General features: G+C 42.9%; 1 protein-coding gene across 1 annotated transcript; it reads left to right on the forward strand.

The window, feature by feature from the left end:
- Nucleotides 1–9,563: 9,563 nt before the first annotated feature.
- On the forward strand, nucleotides 9,564–23,480 carry LOC143819315 (alcohol dehydrogenase 1A). The gene is made up of 9 exons (XM_077300804.1): nucleotides 9,564–9,734; nucleotides 15,609–15,710; nucleotides 16,556–16,694; nucleotides 17,142–17,229; nucleotides 18,898–19,117; nucleotides 20,788–21,051; nucleotides 21,458–21,593; nucleotides 22,361–22,499; nucleotides 22,776–23,480. The coding sequence occupies exons 1-9, from the start codon at nucleotides 9,717–9,719 to the stop codon at nucleotides 22,798–22,800; spliced, it is 1,131 nt and encodes a 376-aa protein (XP_077156919.1). The 5' UTR covers nucleotides 9,564–9,716; the 3' UTR covers nucleotides 22,801–23,480.
- The last annotated feature ends 812 nt before the right edge of the window (nucleotides 23,481–24,292 follow it).

Raw genomic sequence — 24,292 nt, forward strand, 5'->3', positions numbered from 1 at the left:
AATGTCCATAACAGCAAAAAGAGAACCTACAGCCTGATGTTGTAGCCTAAAGAAGAATCATCGACATGGCTTGTCAGAAATGTTAAGATGGTAGTCAGCTTTTGAAAATGTTTAATGATGTACATTTACACTCCGCAAGCATTGTGCAACCATCTAAGCTGTTGTGTCAACAGGCTGACTGGTTTGTTCCATCTTGTACTGTCCATTATCAGTTTATGTCAACGAGGAGAAAATAAATAAAAACGATGGCTAAGAGCCAGTCCTGATAAAGATTCTTTATCCTCCTCTGGTTGGGAAAGAGCTGGAGAGCTCTATGCAACTCAGCACAGAATGCCACAATGACACACGCTGAGAATTAAAAAGTTGATTTCTTCCACATCACCTTTGCAAAAAGCATTGTTGCTTGCTTACTGATAAACAGGAAGAATTGCGAGCTTAATTTTTAAAAATATAGTAGCAAACCCTAAACTCTTTTTTTTTAATGAATGGTAGTCTTTGAAGGAAGAGGAGAAAGGGTTCCTACCGTTCAGAATCATGCCCAGGTTTCTTCAATCCTCTAAGCACATTTTTTTGTTAAGGAAACTGGTCTTCACAGCACTCAGAAAAAAAATGTGTTATCTGATAAGAGCCACCACCTCCCTTTATATTACAATACTATTTTTGCATTCTATGCATCCTATGAAAATTTTTGTTGCTCCTGGGAATGAGTTGTCAGCTAGGGTTACCAACCTCAAGTGGGTGGATACTGGGAGTCCCCCTGGAATCACAGCAGATCTCCAGGCTACAGATATTGTATTTCCCCTGGATAAAATGGCAGCTTTGCAGGGCAGGCTCTATGTCCTCCCATCACTCTCACAGAGCTCCTTCCCCTAGCCAAGCTCTGCCCTCCCCAAGTTCCACTCCCAAAGCCTAGCAGTTTTCTCAAGCCAAATTTGGCAGTCAGTATTCTCATCCATAATGAGCTTCTTGTGGTGCAGGGTGGTAAGGCAGCTGACATGCTGTCTGAAGCTCTGCCCATGAGGCTGGGAGTTCGATCCCAGCAGCCGGCTCAAAATTGACTCAGCCTTCCATCCTTCCGAGGTCGGTAAAATGAGTACCCAGCTTCCTGGGGGGTAAACAGGCACTGGCAAACCACCCCGTATTGAGTCTGCCATGAAAACGCTAGAGGGCGTCACCCCAAGGGTCAGACATGACTCGATGCTTGCCTTTACCTATTCTCATCCACTTTCCTCTGGGCTATTTCACTGACAGAAATCACTTCCTTAAGGGGACTAATAGTGAGGGGTTAGGGAAAGACTCTCTTTTTTGCTCACTTAAAATTAGGTTCCAGGGTGGGGGAGGTGTCAATTTTAGTTATAGAAATGACTTGGATAAACTCTTTAAATTTTTTCTCAATGGTAAAAAAATTGGGAAAGGCTGGCCTACTAGTATGTATGCCTTCACCAACTTAAAATAAAGTTGTTCTTTGTTCTTTATCTTTGTCCTGGTGACCCCACAGGTGATGCTGTAATTCTCTTAATCCTATTAGCAGCATTCATTACCTTGACCTTTTATTCTATAATTAAACATTTACTGATTGCTGATTACAACTTTGTGGCTCAGCTGTTTCAGGTTTCAGTGCAATTCCTGACTATGGGGGGAAAGATTCATAGCAAGTTCCAAGCCCAGTTCATATGTTACTATTGACCGCATGTACAATCTGTGGAATACACTTCATTTTTCTTTATACATCTGCTCAGCAATTCTCATGTTGCACAGAATGCAACACAGGTGAATGTGTGATTAGAACCTTGGATATATCCAGGTACTGGTCCCTAGTTCTATTTATAAAGTGAATGCGAGGTACATCTTACCGAGGTACACATGTACAAACAGGGTGTTTGACTGATCATTTGAACTGGGGTTTAGGGATATTTTTGATTTTTGGATGTGCTTGATTTTTCAAAAACTCTTGTATATTTTAAGAACATTTGCTGTGGTGACTTTTTAATATGTTGTAATAACACGAGCTATGGGTGTTCCTGAAACACAGACATCAGTTGTGTTATTATCCCTGCCAGGATGCATTTTTTATCAAGTCACAGCTGATTTATGGTGACCCCTTATGTTGTTTTCAAGGGCAGAGGCATTTGGAGGTGGTTTGCCTGTCTCTGTATCACGATTCAGGTATTCCTTGCTGATCTCCCATCCCAGGGTCAACCCTGTTTAGCTTCAAAGATATGACAATCTCTGGTGAGCCTGGGCTGTCCAGGTCGGGGCATTTTCTATTCTACCCTGCAACTTCATCTTTCCTTTCAATCTATAGCTTCAAGAGAGCAACTTTAAGCGGGAGTACCCAGCTTGCTGGGGGGTAAATGGTAATGACTAGGGAAGGGAATGGGAAACCACCCTGTATTGAGTCTGCCATGAAAACGCGAGAGGGCGTCACCCCAAGGGTCAGACATGACTTGGTGCTTGCACAGGGGGATAACTTTACCTTTATGCAGAAGTGAGGCCCATTTTATTCAGTGCACCTTACTCTCAGGAAAGTGTTTGTGGGACTGTCAGCCAACTCCAGAAACATTTGCTTTATCACAAGGGAAAATACAGAGTGCCACCAAAGGATAAATTTTAATAATAATAATAATAATAATAATAATAATAATAGATCAACTACTTTCTCCTTGTTTGGTTAAATGATTACTCAGTTCTGAACAAAGATTTAGTATTTTCAGATACACTAAGTTATTGTGCTTTAAGCTTGTTAATCATAGAGCTGACGAGTAAAGGATGACCATTCACAGTTTAACCCTGAGTGGTATTGGTTCCCAGGATATCATATTAGAGGGAAACAGTGTAAAATTGTTTAGGAACATTTCCACAATACGTGAGTGGAAAACTACCTAGGAGACCCAACCTAGTCACACAGAAGTTTGAGAAGGGAGACATCTAATGAAAAATCAGGGACTTAGATAATAAACTGGAGGAGAACGGTAAACCTGCAGACACTTGTAAATTATATCTGTTCTTCTATTTTAGTGGTTTTAAATAATGTATTGTATACCACAGATTAGAAAAAGTACACAAAGATCTAAGAGAATGATCTCTTAGAATGATAAAAATGCATGATGCTTAAATCTCTTCCAGATGAGTAGCACAAAAGGTGTACAAATGCTTACATAACAAATGGGGTTTTCCAGAAAGGCATGGAAATAAATTTGAGGAACATATTGCTAACATATTAAAACAAATCCTAGGAGGAAGAAGCTACCCAGAAATGCTGTAGGGCAGTTTTGGGGAAACGACACAAACCATCCTTAGTCCTGATTCTTAATAGATAATTGATAAATTATAAATTAACAAGTCTCTTGAAGTGGATGTCATACATCAGTGATTAAGGAATGTGTTTTTCTTTGGAGGCTTGAACTGAGCAAAACACTCAACTTTACTTTTAAAAGTTTTCTTCTCTCTTTGAAGTAAACAGGCAGGAGGGGAGGAACTAAATGCATTTGCTTAGTGTATCTGCCCCGCCCGCACCCACCACAGATTGCCTGCTGGCCCACGCGGCCGCCGGCAGCTGCTGGCGCATCATCTGGGAGCGCCGGCCGCGGCCCTGCCCCAGCCCACCGCCACCAGCCACCCCAAAGCCCGGAGGCCGAACCTCGCGGAGCGGTGCTGTAGCCGCTGCCACCGGCCGCCGCGCTGCCGGCCCCGCCGCACGCTCTACACTCGCCCCAGTGGCTGTCTCCTGCCCTCCAGGCCGCCCGCCGCCAGTGCCTGCCTCGATCCCACAGATACAGGTAGGCCGTGGGGTGGGGGGGCCACTGGAACTCACAGGTTGCCCCGCGCCCGGCCTTGAGTCCGGGGCCTCGACCCAGAGGCCCAACATGCCCAACTCGCCAGGCCCGCTAGTGCCCACTGTATTTGCACTACAGCGGGCTGAGTTTCTAGTAGGATATAAAATGTTAAACTTCTAGCAAACATTATGGCCTGAGAAGTCAGCCACCACGACAGAGGGCTGGAATGTATCCAACGGGACAACAGTTTCAAAAAGGAATCCAGGAAGTTATAGACTGGGTAAATAAATGGAAACATGATTAAATGCCTCCTGCTCTAGATAAATGGTGGAATCATTAAGTCTAGAATTATCGAACAGGTAATTAAAACTCTTGCTGAGGACTAACCCATATGGCGTCTACAAAGGGAAACTCTCCCTCAACACCATCCTGCATTGTTTCGATTATGTCAACAATTATACAGATACCAGTAATTCAGTAAACATTATATATTGGATTTTCAAAAGGCTTGTGATAACATCGGTTATTAAAGGCTCCTGCATAAACTGTCAAGGTAAAATAATAAACCAGCCATGGTAAAAAGAGAATATATCCTTTCATTGATTGCTATAAGTTCTTTAACCAGTTACCAAAGAGAACAGGAAACTGTAAGAGCTCAGAATGGGAGTTCTTCCATGGAATAGTATGTGGCATCAGAACTAAGAGAATGTATAGAGTTCATTTCTCCAGGGGTTGAGGTGCCTTCAGAAAGAGAAATCAGTAGAAGGTAGGCATATGGATGTCCTGACCTGGATGGCCCAACCTACCCTGATCTCATCAGATCTCAGAAGCTAAGCAAGTTTGGCCCTGGGATAGGAGACCACCAAGGAAGACGGGTTGCTGTGAAGAGGCAGGCAAGACAAACCATCTCTGCTCATCAGAGGCCTCTTTGTGTTGGCTGCAACATGATGACATTTTGCAGCATTATCAGGCATATAAACTGTGATTAACCATGTCAGCCAAAGAGCAGATACATCTAATCTCAAAGGATGCCAGCGAAAAAGCCTTTACTGTTCGAAACAGTGATGGAACATAGAGGCCTTCCAAAAGATCCACGAGAGCGAGTTTGGTGTAGTGGTTAGGGAAAAGTGGCATATAAGAACCAACTCTTCTTCTTCTTCTTCTTCTTCTTCTTCTTCTTCTTCTTCTTCTTCTTCTTCTTCTTCTTCTTCTTCTTCTTCTTCTTCTTCTTCTTCTTCTTCTTCTTCTTCTTCTTCTTCTTCTTCTTCTTTTATTTTCAACCCCAGTGGCTTGTGTCTCTGTTAATGTTTTGTGAACAACTAAGGTCACTGTGGGTGGGCAGGTAGTTGTGAGTTTCCTGCATTGTAGGGGGTTGGACTAGATGACCCTTGCAGTTCTATGATTCTGTGTCATTTAATACCCTCTACTCAGACTGGAGCTACGTTGCTGGCATGACTTAGAACTGCAGGCATACACAAGCAAACAAGCACCACTATTATCTTAAGGCCTACTGTACCAGGGACACAGTCAGCTGTGAAATGATTCAATAAAATCAGAGTCCAGTAACACCTTTAAGACCAACAAAGGTTTATTCAAGGTGTGAGCTTTCGAGTGCCTTTAATAAATCTTTGTTGGTCTTAGAGGTGCTTCTCGACTCTGATTTTATCATGGTACTTCAGACCAACATGGCTACCCATTTGACTCTGTCAAAATGGTTATTCTTGATGAAGGCACACCAAGTTCTCAAATGTGACAGCATCACTTATAGCCTCTTCCCCCTTCATATCATGCATGAAGCGTCTTTGAGGCATGTGTTAACCCTCCATAAAATAAAACTGTCAAAACGGCACATTCGCCGGATTCGTTTCTTTCACATATTTAGAAAACAGCCAGCCTCTGAAAGAATTAATATCAACTCACATTGGCAATGTTCAAGGCCAGTGACAGAAAGCAGACCTGCGGACACGTACTTTTCTGAGGTAATTGGCTTCAACACAGCTGTCTCTTGGGGCTCTTCCAAATTCCAGCAGTTTCTCCCTACCTCAGGCAGTTCTTTCTTGGAAGAGTTTTTACTGGGCCCCTCTCTGGTATGTTCCAAGATTTGGCTTCCAGTACTGTCAAGTGACAGAGCAAACCCACGCCTTCTATTAAAGCCCTCATAGTTCCGTCCCTTGCATGAATGGGAACACAAAGAAATGTAGTCAAGTAAAAAAAATTCACCATGACATTGATAAAACATGTTTTGAGTCTTACCGCAGCAGCTGTGAAACTCTATTTAGTTTATTTCTAGGGCTGATTCTTCACCCTTTCATTGCCGCTCAAGAACCATCTTCTTGTCCTTGTACTGTGCTGAACCAAGTCATGGCAATGTTTCATTAAATCCATCTTTAAAAACTTTTCATAGAATTATAGAATCATAGAGTTGGAAGGGACCGCCTGGGTCATCTAGTCCGACCCCCTGCACTTTGCGGGACACCCACAACCCTATCACTCATCCACTGTCACCTGCCACCCCCTTAAGCCTTCACAAAATCAGCTTCTCTGTCAGGTGGCTATCCAGTCTCTGTATAAAAACTTCCAAAGACGGAGAACCCACCACCTCTTGAGGAAGGTGCACACACCAGCTGTGGATTGGTGGCCACCATGCTTGCTGCTGCTCTTGACTCCCTCCTTCTATCCTTCCATTCACATCCTTGTAGTTCAGTCCTTTACATGAAAGGGAACACCTGGAGATGGATGGGGCAGTGGAAAGAATGGGGGAACTGTGGGGTTGTTGGACGGGGGGGGGGAGTAATAGAAGTGTGAAAATGCTTGCTATTCCATTCTACATGTAAGCATGCACACACATCATGCTTACACACACAAACCACCACTTCTGAACGGTATTCTCATTAATTTTCAAATGATTCCTGTCTGTACCTTTGTCTTCCCCTGTCAATAATTTTTCACCGGCGATTGAAGTTTAGCGAGCAACTCGTCCCACTTGTAAAAAAGCCCAACACTTACATCAGGGGTAGTCAAACTGTGGCCCTCCAGATGTCCATGGACTACAATTCCCATGAGCCCCTGCCAACGCTGGCAGGGGCTCATGGGAATTGTAGTCCATGGACATCTGGAGGGCCGCTGTTTGACGTCCCCTGACTTACATGATAGAAAAAGTAAGCAATATTAGAGCTTGTAAACCAGTGACGGTGGGAGGATAGCCGAAGGTGCAGAGTGGGAGGAATGACCTCAATGTGGGCAGTGGAGTGGCTTCCGAGGGTGGCAAAAAGGAAGAAGATGGAAATCTGAGATAATCTACATGCTTTGGAATTACAGTATTTGCTGGCGTATAAGACTACTTTCCCACCCTAAAAAACATGCCTCCAAGTATAGGTTGTCCTATACGCCGGGTGCAATTCAGTTGGGATAGACATAGCTGCCCATAGTGGCCCATAGTACTGTAATGTAATGTAACAAACTATATTTTGAATGGAAATGTTGGGGGGTCGTCTTATACGCCCAGTCGTCTTATACACCGGCAAATATGGTACTTTCTACATGGAAGCGAAGCAAGGGGGGGAAATCACCAGAAAACTACTCTAAGAAAACATGGGGAAACAGCAATTGGAAAGCAAACTGAGTGCTGAAAGGAGGAAAATCAATGCAGAACAAAAAAAAAGAAACCCCAATGGACATGCATAGTGAAAGCAATAGAAAATGCAGAATGACAAAGAAACCCTGCAAGACATACACAGTGAAAGTGAGGGAGAACACCTGTGCATAATAGACCTACATCTAGACATGTTTATTATAAAAATCACTGTGTTGCTATACACAACCACCAGAACTGTGAAGTGTGAATTTACAGAATGAACTCCCTGGTGATGACCCTGATTTCTTGTGAGCCAGTTTGGTGTAGTGGTTAGGAGTGCGAACTTCTAATATGGCATGCTGGGTTCGATTCTGTTGCCTGTGTCAGAGAAAATACTGGGATTTATAATCCCAGCCTTCGCAGTGTTCTTGGAGAAGTCTGTAGCAGAGGCTGTCCCTAGATTTTAAAAGTGTCAGAGGCAGGCAAGGTTCATTAATCCATGTGGGATATTTGGGGACTCCTTAAATTGCACTTGGGTCAGGGAGGGAGGCCCCACCCTGTGTCCTGTGTAGCAGTCAGGCACGAAACAGGAGCTCAAGATGTTTAACAACCACAGGGCAAAAGGCCATTAAAGCTAGTTTTGTTTACTCTTGATCAGTATAGGCTAGAGACTGTGGAAGCTATATGCTTGGGAGAGCTCACAGTCTTTTGTTTAAGGGTGTATTTTGTGTATGACCCCCTCCTCCCACTGACATCCTCGCAGTTCAGTCCTTTGCATGAAAGGGGTGTATTTTGATGTTATGAATTTGTGGTCTTTTGTCTGAGGACCTACATCAATGAAGTGTAAACGTTCTATGTGCATGAAGTGTCAATGGAACTGGCTTTACCAGAAGTCAGTTCATTCATTGTATTGAATTTTGAAGCCATGGGATTAAAGAACCACATATCAGACTGATCTTGACTTATCATTATTAGTATTTGTCCATGCTCTGGGCTTTTTGCCCTGTTATTTTCACTGTGTTGCAATCAGACATGAGTTCTCATCAATTCTTGTGTGAACATTGTTCAAACTGGACTGCGGTTGTGACATACCATATTTCTGAGCTCAAACAGTCCTCTTGGGTTTCCCCAGTGGGCCAAATAGGGCTGACTCAGGACTATTTGAGGTCAGAAAATTGGCTGCGGAGAAGAGCCTGAAGTTCCTTCTCCACGTACATGATCTAAATCGGGCACCGTTCACATGGGGATTGAGGAGAACTCTCAACACATGCCTGCATGCCTCCTTCCAGCTTAAAGTGCCTCCTGTCTCTCCTCCCCTTGGTCCACCTTCAGTCTGCCTGTTCACACGGGTGGTGATGTCACCTCGGGGGGGGGAAGGGAGTGGGTGGCAGCTGACCACTTCCAGGGCAGCTCTGCCTGTAAAATTATTTCAAGGGCTCCTCCAAGGTCAGAAAAGCTGAGCAAAATGGGCTGCCAACCTGAAGAGAAGGGATCAGGTCCCTTGGATACTTTCTTTCGGGGTTGGCTTGTTCTCAGGGCTCCAGAAGCACATTTGAGAATCACACTTGGGCTGTTGACCTCAACTGTACTCGGGTCACAAAAATCATTCTGGCTACTGCGTAGGCATATGATTCTTGCCTTTCCTGGCTGCTCCAAGTAGCAATACCAGTTGGCTTTCTCCTTCCCGGGTGGGGGTGCCTGAGTCAAGTCAGAGAGGGAGCAGTCCTAAACAAGCCTACTTGGGAGAGTTTTACACAGTACACAGGTGGAGACTCAAGGATCACCGTCTGTACTCTATAAGGTGTCAAGAGGCTTGCTGAGGGGATAAAATAGGCATGAATCTTTTCCAAGATCCATAAAACCTCAACTTTCCCAAAAATGGTTCACCAAGTCTACTTCTGTTTTTATGACAAATCACAGAACATATTTTGGTATAAATGTGCAGCGCCAACAACAGGTACCAGAGCAAAAACTATGACAAACGCAGGAATGGCTGTTGACTAGATAGATCCAAGGTTACTAGGTTTACAGATTACAAGTGTCCAGGGGGAGCACATATGATTACACACAAGCAACAATTCTTATTGTATGCTTGTATGCAAGACATGATACTCCTTACTCTCCTTCAATGTGGTTAAACTGCAACATGGATTTGATATTCAGTAGAGGAGGGGTTTAGTATTCTTTCTTTCTGGGCTTGGGGGTGGGACCAAGAAGACACTGTGTTTGCTTATAAGGCCCCAAGACGTGTTTATGCAGTTGTGGCTTGCAGGGGAACGGTCAGCAGGACCCATTAAAGAGCAAGGAGGTTGTTCAGACTCCTGAATTCCCGAAGCAAGAAAGAGCAGCAGTGAAAGAGAAGCACCATGAGCACAGCAGGCAAAGTAAGTGAGCACTTTCCAAGCTGGTTATTCAATGGTGTTAGGAGGATAAAATGAGTAGTGCATTGTTGTCAATCCTAAAGCAAGTTCTGTTTAAATTTCGGTTGTGCTTGTGATTATGCATTAAAATGTGATTGTACGTTGTTTTATATGTTGACTTAATTCTGACTATGAATTGTGACTGATCCCAAAGTCCACATGAGCCAGGATTTCTCACAAAGACATATAAAATATAAAACCCACTTACTAGAGGAATGGGATTTGTGGTTCTGATTCAAATGGGTAGCTGTGTTGGTCTGAACTAGCACAATAAAATCAGAGCCCAGTAGCACCTTTAAGACCAACATAGATTTATTCAGGGTGTGAGCTCACACCCTGAATAAATCTTTGCTGGTCTTAAAGGTGCTACTGGACTCTGATTTTATTTGTGGTTCTGTTGCACAAACTGGAAGGATGGTACAAGTTAACAGAAGAACTGCAGCATCCTGACAACATCGCACCCCCCCCCCCAAGTCACTCCCTTGAAAACATCAGAAAGCGAACTACAATGAAATGATAACCATGTTGATGTTGCTGCTAATCATAAGTGCTGTTTAATGGTTTTTTGGAGGATATACACTGTTTTAATGTATTTTTATTCTTCCAATTATTATGTTGTACCCCGCCCTGACCCAGCTCACCAGGAAGGCAGTATAAAAATCTAATAAATAAACGAAATAACATTACATTTTTAATGTAGTTGAGCGATACCATGTTAAAAACTCATTTGATGCAGAGAAGTCCTCAGGCAGAAGCATTCATACCTGCTAAAACAATTTTGCATGGTAAAAGAAAGATAGGGCATGATCCAGCAGCCATTGTCCCAATGATTTCTGCCAGCAAGATCAAGTATCACATTTTCCCACAAGATTCAGCAGCACTAAACTTAACCAGAGGATGTCAATAATTTGTCTTTGTGTTTGTGTGTGTCTTAACTGTACAATATACCTGTTATTTGGACTAATTATATAGGACCATGGGATAAACTAATACTTTTTGGACTCCTCTTGTTTAAACAAGATTAATGTTACTTGCATTCATATATTTTGCCTTGCCTTCCTTAATGCAGTGTTATTTTCATAATGTGGTCCTCCATTCATTTCTGTACTTTGCAGTGCTTTGCTATGATCTTTCCGAAACCTGCCTTGGTATGCCAATTTTTTTGAAATAACAATCCAAGTTTCTTTTGGATGCCCTTTGGATTAGGAAATTTGTATTCTTGCATACATTACATTTAGCACAATTTTCTTTGATCTAGCCGCACTGCATCCCTCCTTCCTCCCACCAAAGGATTTGAGAGCTTTAAAAGAAACTCAGCAATGCTCAATAGCTATAATGCAGTGACATTATAATGATCTGTTGCCACAGTCCACTAGATCCTGGCTTTCACTAGACTTTTTCATTGCATATTTATAAGGGGAAATGTCCTTCTAATTATGAGTTCAAGACTCACTTTAAAAAAAAACAACGAAAGCAAGAAAGTAGCAGATTGTGGCAACAGATCATTAGATATTTTTGCACTATAGCAATCTGCCTTTTCCAAAAAGCTTTAGAAAGCTCTCTGGTAGTTTGGGGAGGAAAATGGCTCAAGCAAGTGTTAAACTGCCATCTGAATACTCGATTGCCAATTTGAATGCCTATCTATTGGCCACTCCAAGAACTAGCATAGCATAATGGTTAAGAGTGGCAGGTTATGAACATACTCGCATATAAACCGAGCTTTTCAGCCCTTTGTTAAGCTGAAAGAGTCCCCCTCGGCTTATATGCGGGTATAAAAAAACAGCTGCCAGACAAGACAGGAAGGTGGGAGACAAGTATACTTGTCTGAAGAGCAGAAGCAGGAACAACGGAGAGACGCAGCAAGCCCGGGAGGGAAAGGACAGTCTCCACCTCCCCCCCTCCCTGCCTTAGGGAGGCCAGCAGGAGGCCAGCATGTGCAGGAAGCTGCAGGAAGCTCTGAAGCTCCCAGAACAGAGAGCAGGAGGAGGAAGCGCCCCTAGAGGAAGGCATGGAAAGTGCAGGGAACAGAACACCCAGCTAAGAAGCAGGGAAACAGCACAGGACTGGATATCAAAAGGCAAGACTGTTCAGAGGGAAAGAGGGAGGAGGAAGGTGGGAAGAAAAGGGGGGGAAAGATCCTGCCCAAAACAGGGGAGAGGGGAGGAAAGGAGAAAAAGCCACTATCCAAACACCACCCTCGGCTTATATGCAAGTCAATAAGTTTTCCAGCATTTTGGGGTGAAATTATGTGCCTCGGCTTATATGCGGGTCAGCTTATATGCAAGTATATACGGTAATCTGGAGAAACAGGTTTGATTCCCCACTCCTCCTCGACATGTAGCTTGCTTGGTGACCTTGGGCCGCCTACCGTTCTCTCAGAACTCTCTCAGCCCCACCCACGTCTCACGTGGCAACATGTGGTAGCAAGAGGAAGGGAAAGGCAATCGGAAGCCCCTTTGAGGGTCCCTAGATTGCCAAATTTTATTCTGCTGCTTCTGATCAACACCCACTTGAATCACACTTGCACAGAATCATCTTTGTGGGGTTAATTATTTCTTTGGCTCTTGAGTCCCAAAGTTGAGATTGATTACTATGCTGAAAAAGCAGATTTCATCAGAGTCCCATCTTGCCAGAGAAAACATATTGTAAAATATATTTAACAGAGAGCATGGAGCGCTTCTGTTACAGGAATGTTCTGCCAAACTCAGCTTTACTGCACGTTATCTAAAGATATGTTTACCCTGGGTTAGATATTTGGTCAGCTTTTCCGTATAGCGCTTTTAAAAAAATTATATTCAGTTTCTAAGCTGTAACCGATTCTGGTCGAACGCCCATCTAATTTGAAAATGGTTCTTTTCTGCTTTCTGATATTGTCAAAGCCCACTTCCAGAATAAAAGGAGCTCCCAGCATCACAGGGTATTGTATGCTTAGTTTCAAGTTTTTATTAAAATAAATTATGTCACTTCATTCACCACTACTCATTGTGGACTAGTTAGCTGCCAAAATGTTGGTCCCAGATATTTTAGTGGAACACAAGCAAACGGCAAGCCCTTTCTCTTTTTACATAAAGGCTTTTAATTAACACAGCTGTGTCCCTTCAGACATTTTTGGATGCTGTAGCACAGGGGTAGTCAACCTATGGTCCTCCAGATGTCCATGGACTACAATTCCCATGAGCGAATGCTGGCAGGGGCTCATGGGAATTGTAGTCCATGGACGTCTGGAGGACCACAGGTTGACTACCCCTGCTGTAGCACATAAGCATTTCTGATGTCTTTACAGTTTTTAGCATGACTCTAATTACAGTGGAACAGTATTGTGGCACATCCCCCCCATCAATATATCATTATCATAGGCACTGAAGTTCCTCACATGGCAGTATAAAAATCTAATAAATAAATAAATTTATAACTCCATCCTCAAGTCTCAAAGGGCTATTCAAGTGCCCAGGGCATCAAGCAAATGAGATACTTCTCAGACAGAGTCACGCCATTTAGCTTTTACTAATATGACTCTGTCTGCAAACATCCCAATTTGCACTTTAAGAATCCTTTGAGACTTGCGGATTAAATTAGCCCAACTATAAAATCTGTGAGGCACTTCAGTGCCCATGATGAGGATATATTGTTTGCTTGTTTGTTTTGTGCCTAAAAGAGGTGTTTTAGTTTTTGATGTTGCTTGCTAGTTTTATGTTCATAGTTTAAAATCATGTTTAATGCCTAGGGGCGGCCGTCATGTTCATTAAAAATCTACATAATGGGGTCACCCTCGATTAGGACATAGGCCGCGGCCAAGCTGTGCGACCCTCGGATTTGCAAGAAAAGTATAAAGCAAAGGAGATTAAAATATCCACGGATATAACGTAGGCGGTGCCTGCACATTCACAGAACTTGTTAAAGGAGGCTGCATCCTGCCAGCTTTTCCCATCTTGCATACACCGCCTGGACTGCTTCTCTCCTCTTTCTTTTGCCACCTTTGTGGGAGAAGAGAAGCAGGTGGGCAGGGAGCATCTGGGTTGGAGGGGAGGAATGAAAGGTGGGGAAAGGTAACAGGGAGGGAAATCAGAGCTGGAACAAGAAGGAAACATTGATGAGGGGGGTAGAGGAAATGGGGTTTCAGAGTGGGGAGACGTGTTAGAACAGCTAGAGACCAAGAAGAGCTTCAAGCTGTATGCTTTCAGGTGTCTGAAGAAAGTATCTTTGACTCTTATATCCTAAAAATTATGTTGCTCTCTGGCAGGGGCTGAGGAATACCATCTCCTGAGCCATACATATTTTTCCTCCTGTGTTACTACCTTGTTCTGTACTTTTATGGACACATAAAATTGCCAGGCAACTGATCTCTGCAGCACAGTTCCCCGCCTAAAACATTTGATTATCCTGACTGCCAGTGCTGCAGATTCCTGTTTTCATAGTAACACAAGCTGCAGAAATCCCTTTGACTTCAGAAGAAAATGTAGTTCTGCAAATGTGAGCATCATCTTAGCTTTATCCAGTGCACAGTTCCTTATATCTGAAATTTAATCCTGAAATTTTGGATTTTTATTTCAGGAACCCTAAAATTTCAAAAATGCCCTTTCATTTGGGCTATTTCTGATCCCAAGTGAAACAGAGCACTGTTTAATATCACAACTTAGGGCAAGCAGCTTGAAACAGAAGTACAAATGATGGAGACGGTCAGCTCCTCTTTCCTGTGTAGACAAACTGGAGCATGTCCAGAGGAGGGTAACAAAGATAGTGAGGGGTTTGGAGACCAAGACGTATGGGGGAGCTTGGTCTGTTTAGCCTGGAGAGGAGATGACTGAGAGGGGATTTGATAACCATCTTCAAGTATTTCAAAGGCTGCCATATAGAGCAGGGATCCTCAACCTGTGGTCCTCCAGATGTTCATGGACTACAATTCCCATGAGCCCCTGCCAGCAAATGCTGGCAGGGGCTCATGGGAATTGTAGTCCATGAACATCTAGAGGACCACAGGTTGAGGATCCCTGATATAGAGGATGGAGCAGAGTTGTTCTCTCTTGCCCCGGAGGGACGGACCAGAGTCAATGGGATGAAATTAATTCAAAAGAAATTCCGTCTAAACATCCGGAAGAAGTTCCTGACAGTTGGAGCAGTTTCTCAGTGGAACAGGCTTCCTCAGGAGGTGGTAGGTTCTCCATCTTTGGACATTTTTAAACAGAGGCTGGATAACCATCTGACGGAGAGGCTGAATCTGTGAAGGTTCAAGGGGGTGGCAGGTTACAGTGGATGAGCGATAGGGTTGTGAGTGTCCTCCATAGTGCAGAGGGTTGGACTAGATGACCCAGGATGTCCCTTCCAATTCTGTGATTCTATGACTCTATGATTCTATGTATGCTTTGATGTTTTCCTTCCCCCAACCTACTCTTGTGGTGATTCAGTGACAACTTTCTGTAACAACTGGAATTTGAAATCATGTTGATCAGTGCACCCTGATTGTTAGGAAAGTTGGAAAATTGGATGCTTTAATTTTTATTTCCTGAAAGTGTGAACTTTGCCCCGGGTGGTGAGCATTCTATTACATAGAACGCATAAGGATGATAGATGAACTGTGAGAATTCCCCTCTCCTCTCTTCTATGCTTGAACAATGATTGTGTTCCATAACTTCTAGGATCATAAAGGGCCAGGTACACATAATAAGACTTCTCCATATGTTTTAACATGCCTCAGAGTAAAGCGATACCTTGGCTTGCAAACAGCATTTAGTACTATGAGATTTCAGATGTAAGTGAAGTTTCTGTTTAGCTAATGAATCAGATTTCTAAGCAGATCACAGTGTAGCTCAAATACAAAAGTGACATGTGTTGTTTTTGCAGGTCATTAAATGCAAAGCAGCTGTTGCTTGGGAGATTAAGAAACCCCTGGTCATTGAGCAAATCGAAGTAGCTCCCCCAAAGGCTCATGAAGTTCGCATTAAGGTAACTGACCTTGAAGTTATTGCTACGTACATGAAAGATAAATTCTTGCAGTCTTATTTTTTTTGGATATGGAAATAATTTTAATATATTAAAAGATGAATATTACACAAGAAAAATGTTAAACATGTTGAATTGAGAGTACAGTCAAATTCCACAAATTCTATATTAATTATGGTTTGCCTTTTCCATTCCAATCAGATTTACAGTTCTGATTTTCTGGGGCAGTGAACCCCCACTTTGTTGTTTCAGATAGCAGCAAATTATGGTTAAGTCATTAACAACGCAATCCTATGCAAAGTCACTTCAGTCAAAATCTATTAATTTCAATAGACTCAAATAAGCTTGCATAGGATTTGCATAGTACTGAAATTAAATTCTAAGCATGCAAAGAAAGAAGGACAAAGGACTTGGGAGCCTGTGAAAATAGAGCTTATGCCCATGTAGTTCTGATCTGGATAGCCCAGGCAAGTTTGATCCCATCAGATCTCAGAAGCTAAGCAGGGCTGATCCTTGCTAGTATTTGGAGGGGAGACCTCCAACGATCTGGATGGAGTTTCTCCAAAGAACACATACTGCAGAGGCCTATGAATTTCCACCTATGAATTTCCCTTGCCTGGCTGCCAGTCAATCCTTGGATCTATGAGCGATATGACACACAGCTTATGATCAATAATAATGCCCATGATTTTGCTGTGATTTTGCTATCAGGCTGGGCCAAGACTCAGCACCATGGTGGGTGGCACACATGTGTCTACAGGAAATAGATGCTGAATTTCTACTCATGACTTGCAACATGAAATAAGCAAAACCAATAGACAATGTTTCCTCCTTTCATCTTTAAACAGATTTTGGCCACCGGGATCTGTCGCTCAGATGACCATGTGCTCAGCGGTGCATTTACTATGCCCCTCCCAATACTTTTGGGCCATGAAGCAGCTGGAATTGTGGAGAGTGTTGGAGAGGGAGTAACTTGTGTGAAACCAGGTATGAGCAGAGATGGCTATAAGATAAACAGGTTGAAGCTTAATGCTCATGTAACCCTGCAGGTACAAGAACAGAGCTGTTTTTCATGTGCTCCCATATATGCTGCTGCAGCAAGCACTACTCCCAATGCAATGACAAAAAAAAGGAGAGAGAGAGAGAGAGATACTTTGCATGTGATAATGTATATGTTTTGTCCTTTGTAGGCCTTATGCTTCAATAACACAAATCATGTGCTACTACAGGTCTTGGGGGGTTTTTTTGGATGGTGGTGGCAAAATTTCTTCATTGATTGTACACTTTCCTACCTTAAGCAGCCTTGTCTCATTAGGGGATTTTCCTTTAAATGATGGCTAAATTGTTACAGCTGCTGGAACTATGACTTCCATCTCTAGAAGCATGTGGAATCGTTCAAGTTGTAACTCTTGGTTTATTCCTTTTGGCTCACAGGGGACCATGTTATCCCCCTCTTTACCCCACAATGTGGAAACTGCAGTGCTTGCCGAAGTAAAAGAGGCAACCTTTGTTCTCAAAATGAGTAGGTATCTCTTTATTGTTTGTTAACTAGCACCATATCTAAGGGTCAAAGCAGAGGTGATAGCAGCAAATCAATGACTGGATAGACTAAAACTTTTAAATATGGTAATAGAAGTTACACAGCAAAGGGGAAAATCTGGGTATTGGTTGGGAGGAAAGGACCTTGCACAGCCTCCCTAAGTTCTGGCACTGGCACAGTCATGATGTGTGTGTGTGGGAGGGGGGCACACCATCGGTTTGTCTAGCTTGGTGCTGTCTGCTGATCTGGGTCTTCAGGATCTCAGCCAGAGGGAACTGCAAACATTTAGCAATATTGGTCCTTGTGCGGAATGGCCTTCAGTATTTCCTCTTTCGCTGATGTGTTGCGGCTTGTGCTCAGAAGTGTAGCGGTTTTTTCGGGGGGAATCCACTTTTCTGGATTTCCCCCTAAGCACTATAAAATTCCGATTGTTGCTGGAGTCTGGTGGGAGTTTTGCGGTATGTTTACGATGTCATGCGGAACGTTAAATTAATAGTGTTTACAAAAGGTAAGACTTCAGCTACATTTAAGTTGTGTGGAATGGCCCTTTGTATTTGTGAACCTATGACTGAACCCAGAGCTGGCCTAAAGATTTTTTGATATTATAGGCAGTGAATTCACCACCTGCCCCCATGCCAAAGAGAAACCACCACTCACCCTCCTCCACCCATGTACTGTGAAGAAGCAGGAAGCTGCCATCCCATCCTACTTGTCCTCCACGCTATGGACATCACTATGGCCATAGGAGTATATGAAGCTGCCTTATACTGAATCAGACCACCAGTCCATCAAAGCCCATATAGTCTACTCAAACTGGAAGTGGTTCTCCAGGATCTCACATAAAGCTCTTTCACATCACCGATTACCTGATCCTTTTAACTGGAGATGTCAGGGATTGAACCTGGGACCATCTGCATGCCAAGCAGATGCTCTTCCTCTGAGCTACAGTAGTATTCCCAGGTTGGGAAATACTTGGAGACTGGGGTGTGGGCATGTTTGTGAAACCTGTGGAAGGCAGGGTTTGGGGAGAGGAGGGACTCCAGCAAGGTATAATGCCATTCCAAAACAGCCATTTTCTACAGGTGAACTGATCTCTGTTGCCAGGCTATCAGCAGTAATCTCAGGTGACCTTTAACTACCATCTACATAGGCTGGCAACCTTAAGCTACAACCCCTCCCTGTGGCATGGGGAGAGGCGGCCGCCCACCTTCCTCACTCCCCTGCACTGTGATGACCAACCTCCTACCCTTCAGCACAACAAGGTGGGAAGTTTTTGGCATCGCCCTCCTGACAGAGGATGGAAGGGTTGTGCAGGCTTCCTGCTACCACCCACTGAAGCCAAGGTTGCCTCTTGGGGCAGACCCTGATGCCAGGGCAGCAGCAAGGCTAGTGGGTGCCCTAATAACGAAGAATAAGAATAAGAATAATAAGAAGAGTTGGTTCTTATATGCCGCTTTTCTCTACCTGAAGGAGTCTCAAAGTGGCTTACAATCGCCTTCCCTTTCCTTTCCCCACAATAGAGGCTGAGAGAGCCCAGAACTTTCGAATTCAAGTCCAGCATACTGTTCTACCACAGTAGGCTCCTGTATCGTTCCCCCTTTAAAAGATCTAATTCTTTCAATCTCTGTTTGTCTTCCCCCCTCCCCAAAGCCTTAGTGAACCTCGTGGTTTAATGCCTGACGGCACCAGCAGGTTTACTTGCAAAGGGAAGAACCTTCACCACTTCATCAGCACCAGCACCTTCACGGAATACACCGTGGTGCATGAGAATGCAGTGGTCAGAATTGATCCTGCTGCCCCGCTGGAAAAAGTGTGTCTGATCGGCTGTGGGTTTTCCACCGGTTATGGAGCAGCAGTTCAGACAGCCCAGGTGAGTTCTAGAGGACATGTTTCAATAATATCCCCGTTTGATCTACACTTTATGGAGAGACGCACAGAGAGAAATATCTTGCCTATATATTTAAACTAGTCAGTAAGAACAAATCATGAAACAGTTACGAAATTAACCAAGACCGAACCTACCCCCTTGCAGTACGATGTACACTTGGATAACATTTCTGATAACAGCATAAGAAAAGTCCAGCTGGATCAGGACAACAGTCTATCTGGTTTACCAAGATGTTTGTCACCGTGGCTAATGAAATGTTCCAAGAAATTCCAAACTGGTGCACAAGAAGGAGATAGTCCTCCCCAGTTGCATTTCAGCATTTGACTTTGCATAGCACATTTCCTCCCAAATGCTCCTGCCTATGATTTTGTAAAGTAATTTTTACAGCCATCTAAACCATTGATCTTCACCCCCAGTTAGGTCAAGAATATAAATTGGGTCATGCCCTCCTTGCAGCTGAATTGTGACCTCTATAAAGCTGCCATTTATTGTTGCTGTTTATTTGGAAAGACCTGCTGCATCCATAGCAATTTGTGAGTTCAAGCCAATAATTCCTGGAATAAGTCTTCACAAACACACTCATAAATTGACTGGCAAAAATAATGGGAAATATTTTCAGTTCAGATCCCTGAGAGATACAGTGATCTCTGTTCACTGAGGCTTTGAAATATCAGTAGCCATTAAGATGAAAAGAGCCATCAGGAGAAAGATATTTTCAATGGAAGCCTCATGGAATTAACACATGGAATTCAGTGCCGCAGGACGTGGTGGTGGCTACAAACACAGACAGCTTCAAGGGGGGACTAGATAAACCTATAGAGCAACGGTCCATGAGTGACTATTAGCTACAACAGGGGTAGTCAACCTGTGGTCTTCCAGATGCTGGCAGGGGCTCATTTGCTGGCAGGGGCTCATGGGAATTGTTGTCCATGGACATCTGGAGGACCACAGGTTGACTACCCCTGAGCTACAAGGTATAGATGGAACACTATGTATTGGGTGGTGATGCTATGTATTCTTAGTGCTTAGAGGGCAACAGTGGGAGGGCTTCTGGAATTCTGGCCCCACTGATGCCACCTGGGTTTTGGCAAATGTGTGACACAGAGTGTTGGGCTAGATGGAAGATACCGCCATCTTAAGTTTAGAACATCGTACTGGTGGCTCTCAGTAGGTGCAGTCCCTCTGGCACACCTAGTGGCAGTCATAGATAGATAGATAGATAGATAGATAGATAGATAGATAGATAGATAGATAGATAGATAGATAGATAGATAGATAGATAGATAGATAGATAGATAGATAGATAGATAGATAGATAGATAGATAGATAGATAGATAGATAGATAGATAGATAGATAGATAGATAGATAGATAGATAGATAGATAGATAGATAGATAGATAGATAGATAGATAGATAGACAGAGAGAGAGAGAGAGAGAGAGAGAGAGGCAGGCAGGCAGGCAGGCAGGCAGGCAGGCAGGCAGGCAGGCAGGCAGCTGGCCGGCCATTGGCATGATCCAACATGTCTTCTCTAACGTTTTTAAGCCAGCATTAAAATACGTTCTAGCATTTCCTCCCATACCTGTTGAAAGCCACCTTTAAAAACCATACTGGAAGGACTGAACCATACAATGATCTTATGGTTTTCTAGGTGGAACGTGGCTCTACCTGTGCTGTCTTTGGCTTGGGAGGAGTCGGTCTCTCAGCTGTCATGGGATGCAAAGCTGCAGGAGCTTCCCGAATTATTGGGGTCGACATCAATAAAAGTAAATTTCCTAAAGCTATGGAGGTGGGAGCCACTGAGTGCGTCAACCCGCTGGATCACAAGAAGCCCATCAATGAAGTCTTGGTTGATATGACTGACGGTCAAGGTGTAGAATATTCATTTGAAGTGATTGGACGCACAGATACCATGGTAGGTGACTTCAAAAATGGCTTTATATTACTTACGGAGAGTCCTTTTTGGGAGAGATTGTGATGATGAATGTTGTGATCTGAAATTACTTCAATTAGAAGCAGCTTCCTCTTTACCATTAAATTACGACTATGTATTAGCCAGGTCTGGGGTTTGGTAATATGCTTCAAGAGCATCGACAAGTCACAACCCGCAATTATGTCACCATCCAATTGTCCAATAAGTGTACCAGATCCAGTAAATACCATCTGTTAGGAAAACAGCAGAAGATGAAATGCAGTAGAAATAGAGTTTAGCTATTTCAGTTTTTGTTCAGGTTCAGTGAGCAAATTGCTTTGGGGATTTAGTCAAACGTTGTGTTTAACTATTGCAACTTAATCAAAGGCCTTTCCATGTTTTATCTCAGACAGCTGCTTTGGCTTCCTGCCAGAAGAACTATGGAACCAGCGTAATTGTGGGTGTGCCCCCATCTGCATCTGAAATCTGCTTTAACCCAATGTTGCTTTTCACTGGCCGTACTTGGAAAGGATCGGTGTTTGGAGGTAGAGTCTTGTGCTTGACAAAAAGCCCTGTAATTCATGGCATGCAATGTAAAATTCAGGAAACTTGTCAGAATTCTATGTCTTGAAAAGAAATTATACAGAACACAAGAACGTAAGAGTTGTCATTCTGGATGAGGCCATGGTCCATCATCCACAATATCTTGCGACCAAATGCATGCCCCTGGAAGGCCAGAACAAAAGGGCAGAGGCCAAAGATGTCCTATCATTGCTCTCTAGCACTGATATTCAGAGGTTTATTGGCTGTAAACATGGAGGTTCTGTTCACATTAATAGCCATTGGTAGAACTGTCCTTCAAGAATTCATCTTCTCCTATTTCAAAGCCTACTAAACTACAGTCTTTGCAAAACCTGTCTTTGCAAAACCAGCTAAACTAATGACCATTAAAGCATCCTGTGGTGGTGTAATTACTCATGTAGTTAAAAAGGTACTTCATTTTTAGGGATGCCAGTTTCCTGGAACTACAATTCAACTTCATACTACAAAAATCAGTTCCCCTGGAGAAAATGGATGCTTTGGAAGGTAGACTCTGTGGCATTGTAGCCCACTGAAGTCCCTGTCTTCTGCAGGTTCGGTCCCCAAATCTCCAGAAATTTCTCAGCCTGAAAATAGCATCAGTGATTCCCAAGGTGGCTTGCAATAGTCGAATTTAGTTCTTCAGAAGTTTCCAACTCCTCAATAATATATTATTCTTATGCAATATTTCAATAATGTATTCTGAGTCCTCTCTTCCTTTGCTGGTTTTCAGGCTGGAAGAGCAAGGACTCTGTCCCTAAACTGGTTTCGGATTACATGGGGAAGAAATTTGTTCTGGATCCATTAATTACTCACACTTTACCTTTTGAGAAAATTAATGAAGGATTTGAACTGCTCCGAACTGGAAAGAGGTAACGTTCATTTTTCTTTTGCTATCCTTGTAAATAATTCTGTTTCCTGAGTCACACACAGTTTGGAGGGTGACCTCCAGATGCTGCTACTTTGCAGATTGTTTCCCCTTAGAAATATGATCAGGAGAAGCATCAGTCACAGGATAGATACACACTCTCCCCTTTCCTGTCTCCACTTCCCAAGAACAAACTGAATAAGCATGGGCCATAGTGAAGTGCTAGCAGTTCTCTTGGAATGTGGCTTGCCAAATTCATGTGTCTGTCATTTCGTTTCAGCATCCGCACTGTCTTGACATTTTAAGAACTTGAATAAGATTGGACTGGCGATAGCTGAAGATCATTCTACACAGCTTCTCTACTGGGCTTTGGGTTTCTTCTGTCCTATGCTTGCTTAATGGACCAAATGAATGCCGGATACTAGATGGAAATTGTAGAACTTGTTAGGAAATTTGATGGTATTAGCTCTGCTAGCCTAAAATGGATTAAATCAACAAAGCTAGGGAGACTATGTCATCAACAACTATTGCTTCAGCCACTGTGTTTATCTTGTATACATTAGAGGTTTACTTGAGCTCAGACAATTGCATTTCATGGCCTTTATGTTTACAGTCATTTTTCTCTCTGCTCTTGTGTTGTTCATATAACTGCCAACATAGATATTTGTGGATCTGATCAAGTGGGCTTTGGTCTATGAATGCTTATGCCATCTTGAATATATTAGTCTGAAAACTAACGAGTCTCCTTTTTCTTTTGTGATGCCACAGTGTGATAAACTACCCCTTTTAAACTTGTTAGAAAGTTAAGCATGCTCTGGAACTGCCAAATAATAAAATATTATACAACTGTGTGGTTAGTTGTCCAGGAGGTGGCAGAAGTCATCTCTCTAATACCAACATGCCTTCTTGCCCTTGTAAAATATTTCTTCGTCATGCTCTCCCTTCCCCCCAAAATAAATATATTCTCAAGTTTTTTTGACTTTGATTATAATTGTTTATTTCTACTTTTATTGCACAGAATTATATTGGATACAAAAATAAGTCTTTGGTTACTTTCACACAGGTTCAGTAATGACCTTCAAAGTACTTTAAATGCACTGAAAAAGTGGATTGAAAGTACATTACTCCATGTGTGTGAAAGCAGTCTTTTAATCTGTTTTGACGCTAGATTAAAATGCTACATAAACAGTTGGGGGTTCAGATACATGCAAGTAATTTCTCCCTCTCCAGAGGTTTCCACACTAATTTTAGCAGATGCGCCGACTCTTGCTTTGCAAAACAATGTGTGTAACTATGCAAATCAGACTCATCCACTTCTATAAAAGGGGACTTCCAACAAACACTTCAGAGTCCCATGTGTGCATGTGGGTTGTGGCCACTGTTGTCTTGATTAATTATTTCCTCTGATCATCAGTGGTAAGAATAAAGAACATTAATTTAGCTACCCCTGTATTAGATAGGTATATAAATTATTTGGAGAATGCACTTTGTTTTGAAAGATTTCTAGGCATCCAAGACTGTTTCCACACTAGTGATATTGCTCAGATCTGCATTTTTAACAGGCGAATGTTTTCACATTAAAATCTGCCCTTCCGTGTGCAGACCCAAATCACCCTCTCATTTACTCCACAGTTAGGAAATTTCTGGTTACAGTGATTTTATCTTTCAAGGTGGAATCTAATTTGGTGTTGCCTAATGGAGAAATGCTTGCATTCAGGGTTTTTTCCAAGGCCACCATTTTGAGTTGTTTGTGCACACTCTTTTTCTCATTGCCATCCTCCTCCTCCATCCTAATAA

This window comes from Paroedura picta, chromosome 10 (genome assembly GCF_049243985.1).
Source record: "Paroedura picta isolate Pp20150507F chromosome 10, Ppicta_v3.0, whole genome shotgun sequence".
In the NCBI taxonomy this organism is placed as follows: Eukaryota; Metazoa; Chordata; class Lepidosauria; order Squamata; family Gekkonidae; genus Paroedura; species Paroedura picta.

Bases quoted from the DNA above. Each gene is read 5' to 3' on its own strand.
- LOC143819315 (XM_077300804.1), top strand. The intron at 17,230-18,897 runs GTAGGTATCTCT...CCCTCCCCAAAG, and splicing joins AACCTTTGTTCTCAAAATGA to CCTTAGTGAACCTCGTGGTT. The intron at 21,052-21,457 runs GTAGGTGACTTC...GTTTTATCTCAG, and splicing joins TTGGACGCACAGATACCATG to ACAGCTGCTTTGGCTTCCTG.